Genomic DNA, 18,344 nt, shown 5'->3' with positions numbered 1-18,344 from the left:
GTTGGGAGGCCCCATCTGCAGTGCTGTGCCCAGACCTCAGGCCCGCAGCACAAGAAAGACACAGAGCTCTTGGAACGAGTCCAGAGAAGAACCATGAAGACGATCAGAGGGCAGGAAAAAGCTCTCCCCCCATTGCTGTGCTACAGGGCCCTGCTCCCCCTCACTCCCATCTCCACCTGGCTTCCCATAGAGATGAGAGAAAGGCAGTGGCTGTGGTCTTCATGCTTCACGGCCTAAGTACCATCAGGCGCCAACTCAAGAACAATTAATTGCTTTCTTTATTATATGGATGGTGGAAGGCAGCAGCCCCATCCCAGGCAGCACTGGCCCTACCACCTCACGGCCACATCAGCAGGGGCAGCCAGCAGCTCCAGGCACCACCCTGCAGCTGGCACAGCCATGCTCCAAGAGCACAACGCTGGTGGGCCTACACTCAGCTCTGCAGCTGCTGAGCAGGGGCTGCAGGGGAGGGCAGCACAGGCAGCACCGGCTTTTTTGTTGCTCTTCTGTCTTGCAGATGGACACAAAACCAGGCCATGGCAGTCTCTGCCAACGAACTTGTCTGCACCCAATCGAGGCACCGAGCAAAGCACAAGGAAAGTGCACGGCCCACCCTGCACTGCTCCATGCTCAAACAGGACCTGAGGATCTGACCGCATGCACAGAGGCAGCTCCACAGCAACTCCCAGCTACAGACCCCACCACGGACCTGCACACACACAGATGTTCTCATGAGCAGCTGCTCACTGCTCACTTTAGGATGGAGTCAGGGCCTTCAATATGGCACACATCAGCATCTCCAGGAGCCGAGTGGACTGTCTACAACTGAACTTCAAAGATAAGGAAGGAAGAAGCTAAAAAAGGATGGGTGAGCCTAACAGAAATACCAACCCAGAAGCACTGGGACTAAGCATGCTCCTGAGACCAGGGAGGAAAGTTTAGAAGCAATGAAGACTGAAAGCCTTCCTCCCTCGACCCCCAGATGACCACCAAGAAGCAATCACAGAATTTAAAAAAAACAAACATCTTCAAATTACAGTTTCTGATTCATTAAACCCACAGTGCCTCTTCCATTTCACGACATCCACACCACCAATTTCTGGGGAGGTTTCCTTATTGTCATCACCTCCTCCAGTTTATGCATCTGTATACCAAAGAATCACAGAAAGTTTGGGTTGGAAGGGACCTCTAAGATCACGTAGTTCCAACCCCCTGCTGCAGGCAGGGACACCTCCCGTAGCCCAGGTTGCTCACAGCCCCATCCAGCCTGGCCTAGAGTTCTTCCAGGGAGGGAGCACCCACAGCCTTGCTGGGCAACCTGTGCCAGTGTCTCACCACCCTCACAGTAAAGATTTTTTCCTAATACCTTGTCTAAATCAACCATCTTCCACTTTAAAACTGTTTCCCCTCATCCTGTAGCTACATGCCCACATAAAAGTCCCTCCCCAGTTTTCCTGCATTTTGCTCACATTACACACGTTCAGGTCCTTTCCAACCCATTCTATGATTCTGTGGTTCTATGACTAGTCCCACTCCCCTGTGCTGAGCAGGGACACCACAGCACCATCAGTGCTCTGAGCCCCTCCAGCCTGACCTTGGCTGTCAGCAGGGATGCAGCACCATTCAGGGATAGAGCATGTGCTACTGCCTCACTACTCTCATTTTCAAACACTTCTTTCAAACACTTTGCTTTTGCAAATTGGCTTCATGGGCCTGTTCACAACAGACAAATTCTCCCATCAACAGAAGATCACACAACTTCAGTTCCAATATAACATATTCAGGTTTATTGACATATATTATTAACTTATATTAAGTACAAATATATATATCTCTCTCTATATCTCTCTCAAATATATTACATCTCCCTGTATGTGCTATAACCTATATATGTGCAGCAACATGGGCCCTGTGCAAAGATTCCCCTTCCAGATGTTCAGTCCTGGGTCTCATTTTCTCTTCCTGTGAGCCTCGTTCTTCAATTCAGCCTTGGCCTTTTTGCAGGAGGTTGCATCTTGATGTCATCATCTTCTTCCATTGCTTTCCTCTTCCTCCTCATCCTCATAGTTTCCTCCAGCCTCTGACATTTTGCTGGAGGTTGCCAAACAAGGATGTCATCTGTTTGGCTTAATTTTCTCTTCCTCACCAGCCTTATGTTTTCATCCATCCTTGGATGTTTGGCTGGGGGCTGCCACACACGTTTCCCATGCTGTTGGCTCAGCTTCCTCTTCCGCCTCAGCCTCATCACCTCATCCAGCCTCTGACGTTTTGCAGGAGGCTCCCAGTTCAGATGGGACTTTGGTGCTTTTCTCTTGGTGGGGAGCTGAAGCACAGGCATCCTTCCCGTCTACCGGCACAACTCCCAACGGCCAGCAGGCCTGAACCGTTACTGCGTGTGTTGTGTTCCAAGAACCCATGGCAACGGGCGGCGTGGTCTCCTGACATCATCACCTGCTGACTGTGACCGTTCAGCACTTCTCAGAGCATCCCACCACCTGCTCCTGCACTCCAAACTCCAACAGCTTCTCTAGGAGGAGCCAATGGCTGACAGTGCTGCAAGTGCCCCTCAGGAGCAGGTAGACATAGCTGGGCACTGCTCTCTGGAGCAGGGAGAGGGAGGTGCCTGTCCCTGCCTACTCAGCTGTTGGGAGGCCCCATCTGCAGTGCTGTGCCCAGACCTCAGGCCCGCAGCACAAGAAAGACACAGAGCTCTTGGAACGAGTCCAGAGAAGAACCATGAAGACGATCAGAGGGCAGGAAAAAGCTCTCCCCCCATTGCTGTGCTACAGGGCCCTGCTCCCCCTCACTCCCATCTCCACCTGGCTTCCCATAGAGATGAGAGAAAGGCAGTGGCTGTGGTCTTCATGCTTCACGGCCTAAGTACCATCAGGCGCCAACTCAAGAACTGTTTCCCCTCATCCTGTAGCTACATGCCCACATAAAAAGTCGCTCCCCAGCTTTCCTGCGTTTTGCTCACATTACACACGTTGAGGTCCTTTCCAATATGGTCCTGCCCCATTCTATGATTCTGTGGTTCTATGACTGGTCCCACTCCCCTGTGCTGAGCAGGGACACCACAGCGCCATCAGTGCTCTGAGCCCCTCCAGCCTGACCTTGGCTGTCAGCAGGGATGGAGCACCATCCAGGGATGGAGCATGTGCTACTGCCTCACTACTCTCATTTTCAAACACTTCTTCCTCATATCCAACCTGAATCTTCCCTCTTTAAGCTTGAAGCTATTTCCTCTTGTCCAGTCACAATGGACCCTGCTGTAGTGTCTGCCCCCTTCTTTCCTACAGCTCCCCTTCAGATACTGAAAAGACATTTCTCCTCTGCGTTTTAAAATGGCCAGATTTTCAAAGAAAACTCAATTAATCTTAATCAGTTAATGAGTGACTTGTGCTTGGGAACGTTACCTAGACTTTGGAGAGAGATGGAAACTTCATGTTTACCTGTTAAACATACGTAAAGCTTGGACTTGGTTAAAGTTTCTTTATTTGAACAGATCTTTGCTGTTTAACATCAGTGTTTTAATGTTTCATAATGCGTGAACTAAGAAATGCTTATGTTTTCTGTTGGAATTGAGATTCCACCGGGGCACAGGAAATCCCAAAGGCAGCTGAGCAGGTCTGTGCAACAAGCTGCCTTCTTGGCTGCAGGGATCTCTGCCTTGCCCCACTGTAACAATCTGGGGAAACAAAAAGGTAAAAAAATAAAAGCAATAACTGACATCACCTCAAGCACTTTGAGACCTTTGGAGGCTGCTGAGACACGCAACATCCACATGAGATTGTATAGCTGGTGTCTTTTTCAACTTTTGCACCTCCCTGCCCACCAGCCCATGAGATATACCGAGAGGTCCTCTTGAAGCATCCTTCTTGCTGCCTCTCCAGCAGACCCGAGCCTCACTTGCCCAACAGCTGTACCAATTGTTTGATCTGTAGTGATAAAATGAGAACAGACTTTGCCTGGGCTACCTAGAGAGGTGCTAAGCCTGTGTGCATCATATCTCAGTGTACAAGGAAGCCATAAACCACTCAAAAATCAGTGCAGCAACAGCTGTATGCGGGTGCACATCTGGCCTTACCCAGCCCTAACACAGCTCTGATGCCTCCAGCCATGAGTCCTGCACAGTTGCCTTGACCCTGTGCATCCAGTAGGGCTGTTTGCACAGCAGCTCAGCTCTGGGAGAGCTCTGCACCAGAACTTACCTGTAAATCGGGTGGGATGGCTGTTTTCATCTCCTGTATTAAAACGAAGCCTTCATCCAAGAGGGCCATGAAACAGTTCTCAAGAAGTTTTTGTTGGTCTGGGATTGAGCTGTAGCCCCGGAACAATGAATTTTGTCACATCTCCATATTTTCATATGTGAATAATTATGGACAACATTATACTAATGTGACTCCTAAGACACATGGTCACTCACCTGGCATTTGGGTAGTTTCCTATCCAGAGAGAACGTGCATGATTATTTCAGGAATATTCCCCCATGTGAACAGTTGCTATGTCTTCCTCTTTTCCAAAGCATTTCAGATATATTGTGGGGAAATAATTGTGTTTTTTAAGCATCATGGTAAACAGACAGCAGGAAGAACCCCACTTCCAAAGGCTGTTTCTTCTGCTTCACCACTGAATGCACCCTCAGCAAGTTTGTTGATGACACCAAGATGAGTGGTGCAGCTGACATGATAGAAAGAAGAGATGCCATCTAGTGGGGGCTGGACAGACTTGGGAAGTGAGCACATGAGAACCTAATGAGGTTCAATGAATGCAAAGTGCAAGGTGTTGCACTAGGTTTGGAGCAATCTCAAATTTGTGTACAGAATGGAAGAACTCCTTGAGAGCAGCACTGCAGAGAAGGACTTGAGGGTCCTGGTGGATGAAAAGCTGGGCATGAGCCAGCAGTGCATGCCTGCAGCCCAGAAGGCCAACTGCATTTCTCAGAAGGAGGGTGGCCAGCAGGGCAAGGGAGGTGATCCCTCAACTCTGTCCATGCAAGGCCCTATGTGGAGTACTGGGACCTCAGAAGGACATGGAGCTGTTGGAGCAGGTCCATGAAGATAAGAGGGCTGGAGCATCTCTCCTATGAAGACAGGCTGAGGGAGCTGGGGGTGTTCAGCACGGAGAAGACTCCAGGAAGACCCATTTGCAGCCCTCCAGTGCTCGAGGGGAGCTAATACACAGGAGGGAGAATGACTTTCTACACAGTCTGACATTGATAGGAGAAAGGGGATTGTTTCTAAACTGAAAGAGGGGAGTCTCAGGTCAGATATTAGGAAGGAATTCTTCATTCAGAAGGTGGTGATGCCCTGGCACAGCTGCCCAAAGCTGTGGTACCCATCCCTGGAGCAGCACTGGGCAGCCTGAGCAGGGGTGGGAGGGGAAGGGGAGGAGAGCAGCCAGCCCACAGCAGGGATTGGAGCGGGGCAGGCTTTAAGATCCCTTCAACCTAAGCCAGTCTATGATCCTATGATTATATGTATGTCACTTCGAAACTAAGACCTCAAATTTATTTCTATGGAAACCACAGCAGATATGAAGAGCACAGTAACACTATTAGGTAGAGCAAATTCTCAGCTACAACGTGGCTTGTCTTTCCCATTGCTGTTATCACTGCTGAAATGCACCACCCACCTCACTGTGCTCATAGCCACTGTTTGGTCTCTATAAACACTCAGCAAATGTCAACAAATGTCAGTGGGTGACATTTTTTCTGCACAGAGGGGTTCAGTTCCTCACCTTTGCTCCATATGCATTTGCATGTCAGATGCCACTGTGTCAGGCTGCCCCTCTGCTGCCATCTGTCACACAGCAAGAACATGTAATGGAATACCAGCAGGAGGGTTGCCTGTCCACTGCCATCCCACCAACATCTGTCTTTGACACTGTATATCAACATCATAAAATGGGATAAAATACTGTCAGAGCAGCTTTCTCAATTGCATGGCAGGCAATGACATTCTTTATCCGAAATGAACACAAATGACCTGCAGAAATGCATGCATCTATGGGTACTTCACTGATATTTTAGAGGCAAGTACCGTGAAGAAACCTCACAGATGCTACAATGGTGTTGTCAGCGTATTTATTCATTGCGCTCAGCAGTCACGACGTAGCTGTGATGCCAAAATACCCACAAGATCAGCGTATGCCTGAGTTAAAAGCAGTCACCACTCTGTGCCAGACCGTGTCCAACAATCATTTTATTTACTAAACCATTGTAGCAAACACCATTCAACACATAGAAAGAACGCCCGTAATAAAAACTAAAATGGAAGTTGCACGCTTTGATATTGACCCACCCCCTTTTTAATGACTTAAGGTAGAAATTGGGTACCCATGGCTATGGTGAGCTTAGTGCAAGGGGTAGAAATGTGGAATAATGTCACAACAATCATCCTGGTGAGGTTGTGCAGCTCAGCTCTCAACCAAAGACGCTTTTGGGTGGCTCATCTTTAGACTTCTCAAAGACCGTTTCGTCGCCCGTCCGAGCCCGGCTGAATATGGAAGGTGCTGCAGTGCCCATTTGTTCTTGAAAAAGAAAACCAGGAGAGCAGGCAATCAGTGAAGGAGTTCTGGCAGTAATGCTAATGCTGCTAAAGCAGAGAAACCTTTGAGAAATATTTCATCAGCCCATCAACTTTGCAAACCCAGCGCTCCTATTTCAAGCACTGGCAGCATCTGAAGGTGGTCATCACCATCAGTGACCCCAAATCCCTGCAGGTGATTTATAAACTACGGTGAGGTTCAAGATATCGCCCTGAATAAGGGTGTTAATTCATCATTTTTCTTTGTAATCTCCCACTGGTGTAGAAAAGCAATATATATATCTATATATATCTACACATAACCCCAAGTCTAGGAAAAAGGATCCAGATTTTCAGTTTGGGCAACCACTCTTTGACTGTGGGACCAACATGTGGTCGGAACTCAGCCCAGAAGGCAGTCAGGGCTCTCCCTTCCACTTTGTCCAGATGAGAACGACCACTTAAGGCAGAGCCTGGGTGCCACCTACTGATGCCATCTACTGATTAAATGGTTGTGCAGCCAGGCCAGGGGGTGTAAGCACATTGCTGGCTGCTCATTTGGAGCTGCACTCATTCACTGACAATAGCTTTAAGTTCATGCTTGACACTGGAATGTTTTTTTCATTATTTCCATTAAACAGAGGAGACTCACCACACTGCTTCATGACTTGGTAGGTTTTGGACTTGATTTCCTGGTTTTTGGAAAGGTTTCCTCTAGCTCCTTTGAGATCTTCCTCCTTCACTGGAGGGCGCTTCTTTTTCACTGGCTCTGGCTAATAAGAAAAAAGTATCACCTACACATCAGCATTTCATGTTTAGGACCCATAGGGAACAGAGCTGCCTGGATGCGATGGCTACCACATGCAGAGCTGCTAATCCTGTGTTCCACCCATAATTCTGCACTCCACCTCTAAGACCGTACACAGCTGCTCCATGTTTTACACATCCTCAGCTCCATATCGGGGCAGGATGTCATTACCCCTCCCCAAATGGTCACCATTACCATTCTGGTTCAGAACTTGCCCTCTGATTGCCCACCCTATGGAGATGCCTGGTCCTTCTGCAAGTGAAGACCAAGATAGATCGGAAATCAAAGTATTTGTCTGATGTTCAGGAAGGGATAGGAAAAACAACAACAAAACAACCCAAACCTGCTTACAGTCTATCATGCTAGCAGGAAATCAGGGTAACACAGAAGAGTATCAGCCTCTCCTCACATTAAGTGCTTACAACATACATTAAATCCCAACACAACCCCCATCGGCACTCTCAGCGCCCCGCAGTGCATTCACTGTGTTTGAGGACTGGGCAGACCACGCAGTGGGGTGTGGGGAGCTCAGTTTCACCACCCTCACAGCAAATGTCATCATTTCATCATCATGTCATCAAACAGCTGGAACACGCATGCACTCCGACAGCAACATGCGTGTGCATCAGTGAGAAACTTCTCTGACCACCCGTCCACACGCAGGTCCTGTGATTTGGATTTTGGCAGCGGTGGAGCCTGGTGGAACATTTCTGTGCCACTGCTTGTAAAGCTAAAAAGGGGTTGTGGAGAGAGAACACTGCAGGGCACAAGCTGCTGGAGCAGTGGGTGCCGGGGGGCCTGGCCGTGCTGGGGCTCTGGCACAGCTCCCACTGGCTGTCAGCTCCTGGAGAACTCGGAGCGGCTCACTGCCAGCCCCACAGCGTGCCGTGGGAAACAAAACAGCCATGAGATCTCCGGGGAAAACACTGCGAGTATCCAAAGGAAGACTGAGCTGAGAGCAAATCCTTCCAAACTCACAGCGGGTTTGGGCTGGTGAGCTGTGAACCAAAACCACCTCCATGGCCATCTGCTATGGGAACTGGTTGGGGTCATCCATGTGAAGTGAGCACAGAGCTGTGCTGGTGCCCATATAGAAAGGGGAAGAAAAACCACGTTTTGTTAACAGCAATATGAAACCTGCTAAGGTGCTTTGCCTGCTGTTAGCAAGGGCTGACAACTGTGAGGCTGCTTCCCAGAGGTTTTCCTGGGACAGGGAGAGGAGCGCTGGAGACACACCGAGTCACCAACAGAGAGCTGAACTCCATCCAGTTTTGAAGTAAAACTTCTCGTGCTGCGATCAGGGCTTGGTTTTCCACCAGAGCAGTTGCTGTGGGTCAGCTGTCCTGCAGCTAAAAGCACAACAGTGCTGCACAGCGAGGTGGCCATGAGCCACAGCACTGAGCCCCAGTCCTGTTGGTGCAGAGCTGCGCCCATCGCTGCCAGCAGCAGTGAAGCTGTGAGTGCTGTGCTGGAAGGTGTGGGGCACTGCTTTCAAGACTTCTTCTTCGCAGTAAAGTCAACAGGGAGAACTGAGCTACTCTGTGTGGCTGAGGGACTGTGCCCCGCTGCCCTTCCCATGTCCTCCACCTCTTCTTTTCTTGCACGCTCACATGTCAGGCACTGCTTTACACGGCAGCACACCTTAGAGCAGACGCATCCTTTCAAACTACTGTCAAAGCTTCAGATAATTGTCTGAGAAAACGTGTTGGAAAAGCAGAGATCTGTCAGGACAACATCCCAGACCAGAGCAGTGAAAATTCCTTTCCCTTCCTACAGAAACGTGAGCGCTTGCAGTACAACAGAATATATTAAGAGCCAACTAATTAAGCATACAGAAGGCAGCTGCTTTCCTTTGCCACACAGTGACCACCCCATAAAACTCAGTGAGCAAGCTCTACGAGCAGAGCCTGTTTCACCACTTCACCATAAGCAAACAATGAGCGCAGAGCACAGCGTTCACTGCACAACCAGAGCTGCTCTGCTCGCTGCCAAGCTGTGCTGTGAGCTGTGAGCTCTGACCGCTGCCAGCCTCCCAGCCGTGCCCCGTACCTGCGACATAACTGCAGCTCCCGCGGCTCCGATCCCTGCCGCCCAGCTGTGCTTAAATGCAGCGCCGTGCAAAACACGTTGTTCTCCCAGACTTATATAAAGCATCCAGCGTGAGGTCAGGGGTGGGGTCACCTTCCCAAAGCAGTGCCCGGATGATTCAGGCCGCGCGGGGTTATTCCTGGCGGTGACTGCAGGGCTCGCAGCGCGGCTGTGATGGGAGCGGACAGCTGGGGTGGGAGGGGGGCTGCCCTGCAGGGGGGCCGCCGGGATCTGACTAAATGAACTTTAAAAGGCAAGACTTGGTTACAGACACAAACTTTGAATTCTCTCGATGGGAAGGGAGGCCAGCCGTTCTTTTCCTGCACAGGGGAATAAGCTGTGAAATTTATGTAAACCTAGCATCAAAAGCATAACACGATGCCCTGAATCTCTCTTGCATGGGAAGCAGTGGACCCCGCTCCATAGGAAGAAATGGTTGTGATTGTTTGGGGGTAAAAAAACTCAGTTTTGCAGTTTGTGAGGTCAGATTCAGCTTTACCCTGACGGGGAGTGCTGCTGAGCTTGCTCTGACAGCAGCTCTCACACACCGGAGAACAAAACCCCTCCCTGCTTCCAGCAGTGCTCAGCAGCTCCCCATGGTGTGCACAGGGATGGGTTCAGTGCTCTTCTCTCTCACTAATACAAAACTTTCTCCAAAGCTTCTCAGATTCATTTCCTAAATGATTTTTTAACCAAATAGAAAGAAAGAGACCTTTAGGCCAGGGAAGTTGTCTCCTGATTTTTGTAATTTTTTTTTTTCATTAATTCTTTGCATCACACAAAAAATTGGCTTCTGTGACCACAACCCACAAGTAGCAAGCACCAGGGCCGGAGCCAGCTTTGGAGAGGCAGGCCAGGCGCTCCTCCCAGCAGTGCCTACCAGGAACAGGACGGCAGTACAAACCTCCCCAGCCTCCCCACGTCTCCATGCACCCACTGATTGCCACTGCAGCTCTGCCCATGCAGCTCTGCCCAATGCACCTTCCTCCTTGCAACTGTGGAGCAATGGCTGGATTGTTAGGCAGCACTATGGATGTCACACACCCAACCTTTCCTTATGCTGAATTTGTGTTTGGAAGCTGCATTTTAGTAAACTGGAAGAAAGGTTTCTGTGCAATAACGCTATGATAACAGTGGGAAGGAAAATCACTCGCTCCAGGCAAAGTACTGTTTTTTCCCCAGGAGAAAGCTGAGGTTCCCATCAGCGTAGGCAGCACAGCCCGATGCTCTCCAGTGTGTCCCAGCCCAGGCAGATCCTCTCTCTTTGACTCAATGGCACATTTTCTAAACCAAAGCTGAAGCAAAATCACAACCATTTCTTCTTACAGAGTGGGGGCCAATTTTTCCTCACAAGAAAGCTCAGCTTAAACCAACCTGTGCTGCCTTTCCAAGTATGAGCCTCACTCACCTGGTCGAGGTCCCGAGGACTTCTGAATACAAGGAGCATCAAAGTCCAGTCAGTTTATTGCAACTTATCCTCCTTTCTCTGTAACCAAGGTGTGCAAAACTCCTTTCCTAAGAGGTGGTGAAAAGAGGGCGATGACCACAGTGAGTGTAGTGAATGTGCACACCTGGCCCTCCAGAAGTCACAGCTCTCGCTGCAGACTTGATTTCTCCTCCAGGAACCCGTGCACACCCCTTTGTGGGCTGCCAGGCAGAAGATGGCTCCTTGAGTTCCCTGTAAGGATGCAGTATGGGGACAGGGCTGCCTGGGTACAGTAAGCGATAAGCAATGAAAGTAATGCACAAACACAAGAGAGGCGTAACAAAGGATTGACACTGTGCAGGCCCAGCCCAACAAACTGAACCAAGCTGCTTCCACTGAGAGAGAAGTGGTGGAAGCAGCAGCAGCAGCTCATCAGTACCACGATTCCTGCTGTTTCAGCACAACGGTGTCGAAGTTTTCTGGTTCACGTCACAGCTTCACAGGGCTGCAGCTCTCCTTCTTGCTAGCACTCCCTGCTCCACCAGCGCTCTAGGAAATGGATGGCAGATGCTCCAACTGGGGAAGAAGGCACCTGAAGAGTAAGACAGCGTCATTATGCCCCCACAATAGGGGTGGTGGTTGTGAAGCAAGCATGGGCTACACTCATTTTACTGGGTGTAGAGACATGCATGTGCTTGCTGCAGAACCCTTCAGTAACCACAGACAACCCTGCACTGCACAGACTGCAGGAGCATTGCCTTCTTCAGCCAGAAGAGAACCAGCACTGCTTCCCCCTCCCCATCTCACTCTGCTTTGTGTAGCAGCTACCAAGGGAGCAGGATGACGTTGCTCCTGAGGTGGTGACAGGAGGCTGCTGGGCTCTGGAAGCAGATGTCACCATGCAGTCCTTGGCTCACAGGTAAGACCAGGGAGTTCTGCAGTACTGCAAGGCTTCTCAGCAAACATCACTGCCCCTGCAGGGACAGGATGCTGGAGGTAAACCCAGCCATTTCTCAGTTTACGTATTTTTGTGCCCCGATGACCAACAGGTGTGACTTTGTTCAAAGAACAGAAGGTGGGCTGTGACAATGAGCTGGGTGGAAAAGCACATTAACCAAGCTCTGCATCCCAGAGGTCTTTGGGTCTGCGTTCTGCACCTCTCAGGATGCACAGACAGGGCTTAACCTTCCATTTGTGAATACAGAGGGTTATGAACATTGAGACAGGCTCACTTTTACAAAGAATGAGCACAGAACAAGTGTACAAATCTGTAATAAGTCAACTTTATTGTAAACTGTTATACAATGCAATTACATAAGATACCCTTAGAAGTTTAAGGTAACACTACTGATTAACAATGTGGTCCAGACAGAGGGCAGCAGAATACAGCTGTTTGTTTTGCTCACGCAGGCTCTGCTCTGACTTTACTTACAAACAAACCCAACATTCAGTTTGAGGCAGATACTCACGCAAAGACAGAAACACCTACAAAAGAGTCCCTTTTTTAAAGATACTGCAGTTTTACTTTGTAAAACTATAGTAGTTATTTTCAGTAATTGAACTGGAAACTTTAAATACACAAAAAGTTTGCACCCCGATGCTGTAAGACCTACTTTGACTTGATGTGGCTGAATTTATTCTCTTCCATTACCGCTTTCTCCTGCAAAAGCACAGCAAAGTTGCAAACGTGGGTCGGTCAAGCACAGTGGCAGAGATCCCTTGTGATGCTCGGCTCCCTCAGAGCCGCTCCTTGCTCCCCTGGCACCACAGCCGGCACCTGCGGGCAGGGATCACTTTGCATTGCTCTAATTTGCAACTCAATTTCTGAGTTTTCCCTGAAGAAAAGCTAAAAGTACATTTTAGTGAGCAACATGAACATACAGCGTTCTACTGAAAGTAAGATAAGGGGACCTGAATGTGTTAAAGCCAGAAATTGAAAACCAAGTAGTAGACAACACCGGCGTTACAAATCCGTGCGGATGTGTCGCAGGTCACAACCAGGAACAGTTACTACATCCAGGCTGACCTACATTGGTAAATCTCATCTCCACCAATACCACTTTCTCGGTAAGTTACAATCCCTTTTCTTACTTTGGCATATAGTACACAGCTTATTTTCAATAAACAATCATGTTTTCAAGCACAGCCTGAACTGAACTTCACTATGAGCTATCATGAACTGCATTTACCAGGAGTGAACTCAGAGTGCCAATCTGAGGACAAACACAAGTGCTGCCATCATGTGATATTATGATGGTTGGATCAACTCTCGATGAAATGCTCACTGCAGCTGGCCTGCAGTCCAAGCCAATGAGCAGCACGATGCAGCGCAGCGCTGGGCAAATCCTCCCCCTGCACAGGAGCTCTTCAGACAGGAGCACGCCATCTCATACCTACAACTACAACTCTGACTTTCATCTCCCAAAGAGGAGAACTGCCAGTTGTACATTTTGTGTTTCTTTCTCGCGTGATAATGTGAAACGACCAGCAGAAAACCAGGCTTGGGGATTTGGCCAAGGTTGTGAACAAGAACCCTGTCTTAGCAGAGAAAGTTAGAGCTGTTTTTCTCCCTCTGAAAACACACCCCTCCTTCCATTACTGCCTTACTCACAGCGCTTGACTTCTGTCTCTTTGGCTCACAGTGCTTTACTGTTTCCTCTTGCTAGGCATATCGGAATCTCAAACCAAGCGACATTTAAGCACTTAGGACATGAAAAATTAGGCATCTGTAGCCCTCACTAAAACCACCCTCAAGAAACTGCTCTGCAGTGCTAATTATCCTTTTGTACTTGGTCAGTGAGTTTGAGGTCTGCTCAAAACAAGCATTTTACATGATTAAGGCCATAATTTCACACTGACATTTCACAGACTAAACATGAGACTAGAAATAGATATCATTTCAATAACTTAAGTAATTAGAGGAGGGAAAAGGAAGATAAAATGAAAGCTTGTACAGTTGAATTTGTATACGCTGCTCAGTTGATGAGGACAGTAATGACTGTGCAGTGGTGTGCAGCATGTGTGACACACTTCTATTTCACCAGCTGAAACTGAACAAAGCCTATGCTGAAAATATAAACACATCTACGACGAGAGCCAGCCCCATCTCCCACATCCCTTTATGACAGTGAGCTGCACAAGGCTGCTCTGCTGATGCAAATGAATTCCTTGAAGTACTGTGCTTCTGGAGACATGAGCCTGCCCAACCAACAACAATCAGAAGATGCAAGTCAATGAAATCAACAAACAACAAAACAAAAAACGGAAACAGAGGCAACCCTGATGAGGGACGTTTTCCCATTTCCCTATCCTCCACTTCAGAAAAACTCAATTGAGCTTCCATTGTCATTAGCTTCTAGATTTAGTCTCAAAGAAACACTAGTATTTAAACTTATTGCAGTTATTACATTTCAGTGCACAGTAACAGAGGTCAGTGGCTCAACTAAACTTGCAAACGTCAGGTTTGGTACAATGTCCCTTTGAGTCACGCCAAGGTGCTCCCTGAATCTCAGAGTGCTGTGATCACCTCAGCAGCCGAGCAGGAAAAAGGAAAGCTGGAACAGTGAGAAGGAAGGGAGTGCACAGTTCAGTATTTACTAAGGCCCGAGAACCACATGGAGGTGGTCTGGATAATACATCATTTTAAGACCTAGTAAATTCATAAAAAATGTAAAAAATCTTACAAAGTTCTGAGCAGTTTTCTGATGAAACTGTTTGGTTTAAGGCTTGGAACACTTCTGATGTCCAAACACTAAAACAGACTTGCAATTAGTCTCTGCTGTCACTCCTCTGACACACCGCCTTGTCCTGCACAAGGTTCAGCTCAGCAAGGAAAGCTGTCAGAAGCAATCATTTAGAATGTAGGCAAAGCAAAAGATGTCCCTGACAATGTCTGCAGGGTTTTAGAGCAGCACACGTTGTCAATTGCTAGAAGACATATGCTGAGAACTGCAGAAGTTCTGCAGTGACTGTACTACACCTCTCTTCTTTTACACACAAGAGGATAACCAGGCTGACAGGAAATTAAACAGAAGAAACCAATTTTTTAAGCAGATGACGTAGAACAATGCTTTTTCAACAAAAATAAGCATGGGACAGAATTATTCACAATATTGTAGCACAAGTCCTCCAATCAGATCAAGGCCCTGGATGGTGCTATGCAAGGAAAAGCCTCAGGAAGGTTCCATCCCTCTTGCATTGCATGAGAGATTCATACAACAGACTTTAGAAATGGAAATAAATTCATCCATAGATACTCATCCCACAAAGAAGTAACCTACCACGACAGATTTCTGTTACACACTAAAGTGCACATTTGTCAAATATGCAAACAACACCTCTTATCAAACCAAGGTATTCCCAAATCACGTGGTCGAAATCACGCTGAGGACTGCATTTTTAGTGATGTTTGGTGATTTCAGCAGTGACAGAGAGCTTTTCCCTTTGCAACCCCTTTGTCTGAAACCAGGACACAAGGATAAAATGATTTTCACTACAAATCTTTTGACCTTTTCTGCACAAAAAAAGGGAACAACACCCTTTTCTCTGACAAAGAGAATCTTTAAATACAACCGTATGAAAATATAACTTAAATATAAAATAGTCAAATAGATTTGAGGAATCTTGGAAAAAATCTTTGTTCCACCTATTAGTTCCATAGGTACCTGGTAGCAAGTAAACATTTGTACTTAAAAAAATAACATCAAGTTACAGCTTGTAGCCATAAACTATTCTGCTCTAGGAATTATGCTGCAAAAGCCAGTTTTAGTAATAAAACACACTCTAACTTATTCGATTTGGATGCCTTTTAGAGAACATCTTACACTGCATCATTCAGTAACCATAAAGGAAAGGTTACTGCAGTTGTTTTCTCTATCTTCTCTGAAATGTCAGATACAATCACCTCAGTGACTCCTCCTTAACAATGCTGCTTTCACATAGGATGAAAAGACATTCTTGCATAATTGGTCAGTGTGTCTGTAGTGCAACTGAACTGCAAGTCTTCCAACTGACTGCATCGTGTTGACAGACCTTGCTTTGGAGTCAGTTTGTATGAAAGTGAGAAGCAACTGCAACATTAAAACCCACTGACTGAGAAGTTCTTGCCGTGAAACCTGCTGACACAGGTCAGGGCATGCATCATACTGGCAGACCAAAACGATGCTTCTTCTTCTTAATGGGCTTCAGGTTGGTCAGTCTACGCAGGTCCTCCTCCACGTCCGATTCCTCCATCTCATCGTCTGCTGAGATGAGGATCTACAAACAAATCACAGTTTCTGAGTGATGTACAAAGTCACAGTCTTTGCTCATCCTGCTCTTTACACTTGCAAAGCATCTTACTCCAGAACACAATTTGGATTTACAGTCAGTTCTACCCAGCAACATCACACATCCTACCTAGAACCTCAAGCAAGTTTCAAAGAAGGACACACACCTATTAATCTCCACTATAGTCAGACTCTGGGGAAATCAACTCCTTGAAAGGGTTGATAACAGCAGGACAAGGGGAAATGGTTTGAAGTTGAGGGAGGGAAGATTGAGGTTGGATGTCAGGGGGAAGTGCTTTACAGAGAGAGTGGTGAGGTGCTGGAACAGCTGCCCAGAGAGGCTGTGATGCCCCATCCATCCCTGGAGGTTCAAGGCCAGGTTGGATGGGGCCCTGGGCAGCCTGGGCTGGTATGAAATGGGGAGATTGGTGGCCCTGCATGTGGCAGAGGGTTGGAGATTTGTGATCCTTGAGGTCCCTTCAACCCCGGCCATTCTATGATCTGCGACATTTATGTACACATTGTGTCTTCCTGCCCTGCAGAAGGAAGACAACCAGCTAATGAGTGGTGCAACAGCACCATCTTCTTATCTGCTTCTCAACTGCCAACACTAGGAAGCCTGCAAAGAACATCAAAACCAATTCCACAATGTTACAGTGAAATCAATGGCGTGAGGGAGGAATTGCACTGATACTGCATTGATTGCAATAATGAACTCTACATACTTCTGACTCTGACTCTTCGTGTGATGCTGCTCTCCTGTAGCGGACTTTACTTCCATTTCTTGAATCTTGTCCTGCTTCTTTTTCTTCAAGTTTAGCTTTTGTCTTCCCTTTCTTCATAAGAAAATTATCTACAACCCAGAAGATAAATGCCTGGTAAAGAGAAGGAGAAAAGTGACAGTTCAGTTCTCTTCAGGTAGCATATGCTCATTTGGTCAACACGTAGACAGAATCAGGAAAACTTAACAATAATGCTGAATTGGCCAAACAGTTAAGTTTTACATAAGCACTCGGCTCCATGGCTTATCATACACTGCACAAATTCTCTAGAACACATCTACTTTATTCCAGGGAAGCAGAGAACAAGAAAAACAACTGTTGTTCAGACTGATCATTGACTCCTCATGCAGAAACCTGAGTGGCTTTAGGCAGACATTTTAGTGCAACAAAGCTTCCCATTTCAAAGAAAATCCATGCTTGAGCAAAATAAGGAGAGAAAGAGCTGCCAGCAGTTATTAAATGCAGACACCATTTCTGGCTCTGGTCTCGACTCCCAGACTGCTGGAAGGGTGATGGATTTGGTAAGGATGATGGCACATTTGCACTTCTCCACTCCTGTGTTGCCCAGTCACTAACAGCTGTGGTCAGACACAGGATACTTCACACTGCAGCTATCCTTAGCCTAACTGCTTTCTAAAGCAGATTTCATTGTCATTTTACAATCCCTATGTGTTCCATTTCTACATTCAATCTACTCATGTCATCAGCCCAAAGAAGTCAGCAAAGCACTTCTATACCTCTCCTGAGCCTGGTTACTTAGTTATGTGTGCATTTCAGCTATGTGCAATCCACATATCCAGGCATTTTCTCCTCTCTTTAACACTTTTCCTTTTAAAAAAATGAAGATAATTAACACACGAAGATACACTGTGCTTTAAGGATTAACATTAATTAAGGATTAATGATATTTAACTAACAGATGGGAGAAAAATGCAAGTAAACATCTCACTGAAGCATGCAAGTTATACTGACATTAACAAAGAAGGGAACTATCAACATGACGATAGCCAGCTCCAACTGGGGGTTCTCTATAGGATTCAACAAAGCTACCTGTGAAAAGAAAAGGAGTAAATTCAGATCATGGCAGCATGGGCACACAACTGCATTACTAAGTGCAACTGCTGATGTACTAGCTAACTATATAAACAGTTCATATGAACAAAAAAAAGGATAGCTCTGTAGAAAAGGAGAGTATTTAGGACAGCTTATAAATCACCACAGATAAGTGAGTGGGGTTGGCAAGAAACTTATCTCTGTCATTTTTGTTTACAGAAGTCTGAGGAGATGCTTTCAAATAATTTCGACCATTTAAGAGCTGCACGTTCCTTGGGAACTTGTTTTTAAGTCTTATCTTAAGGAAATTTAAACAGACCAGGGCTGTACAAAACACATGGTACGATAACTCAGTTCCCCAGTTAGCCCACATAAGAGGGACTAACTGGTTTT

At 47.1% G+C, this 18,344-nt stretch overlaps 1 protein-coding gene across 1 annotated transcript in view; it reads right to left on the bottom strand.

The window, feature by feature from the left end:
* Positions 1–12,116: 12,116 nt before the first annotated feature.
* The window catches only part of STIMATE (STIM activating enhancer), a 29,262-nt gene continuing 23,034 nt past the window's right edge, over positions 12,117–18,344 (bottom strand). The window contains exons 6-8 of the mRNA XM_048957417.1: positions 17,871–17,948; positions 16,842–16,991; positions 12,117–16,105 (exon numbers count right to left, since the gene is read on the bottom strand). Coding sequence (XP_048813374.1) covers positions 15,989–16,105; positions 16,842–16,991; positions 17,871–17,948 — 345 coding nt within the window. The 3' untranslated portion in view covers positions 12,117–15,988. The remainder of the gene's footprint in view (positions 16,106–16,841; positions 16,992–17,870; positions 17,949–18,344) is intronic.

This window comes from Lagopus muta, chromosome 11 (genome assembly GCF_023343835.1).
Source record: "Lagopus muta isolate bLagMut1 chromosome 11, bLagMut1 primary, whole genome shotgun sequence".
NCBI lineage: Eukaryota > Metazoa > Chordata > Aves > Galliformes > Phasianidae > Lagopus > Lagopus muta.
Note: the sequence above shows the minus strand (reverse complement) of the source record. Positions and strands in the feature narration are given on the sequence as shown.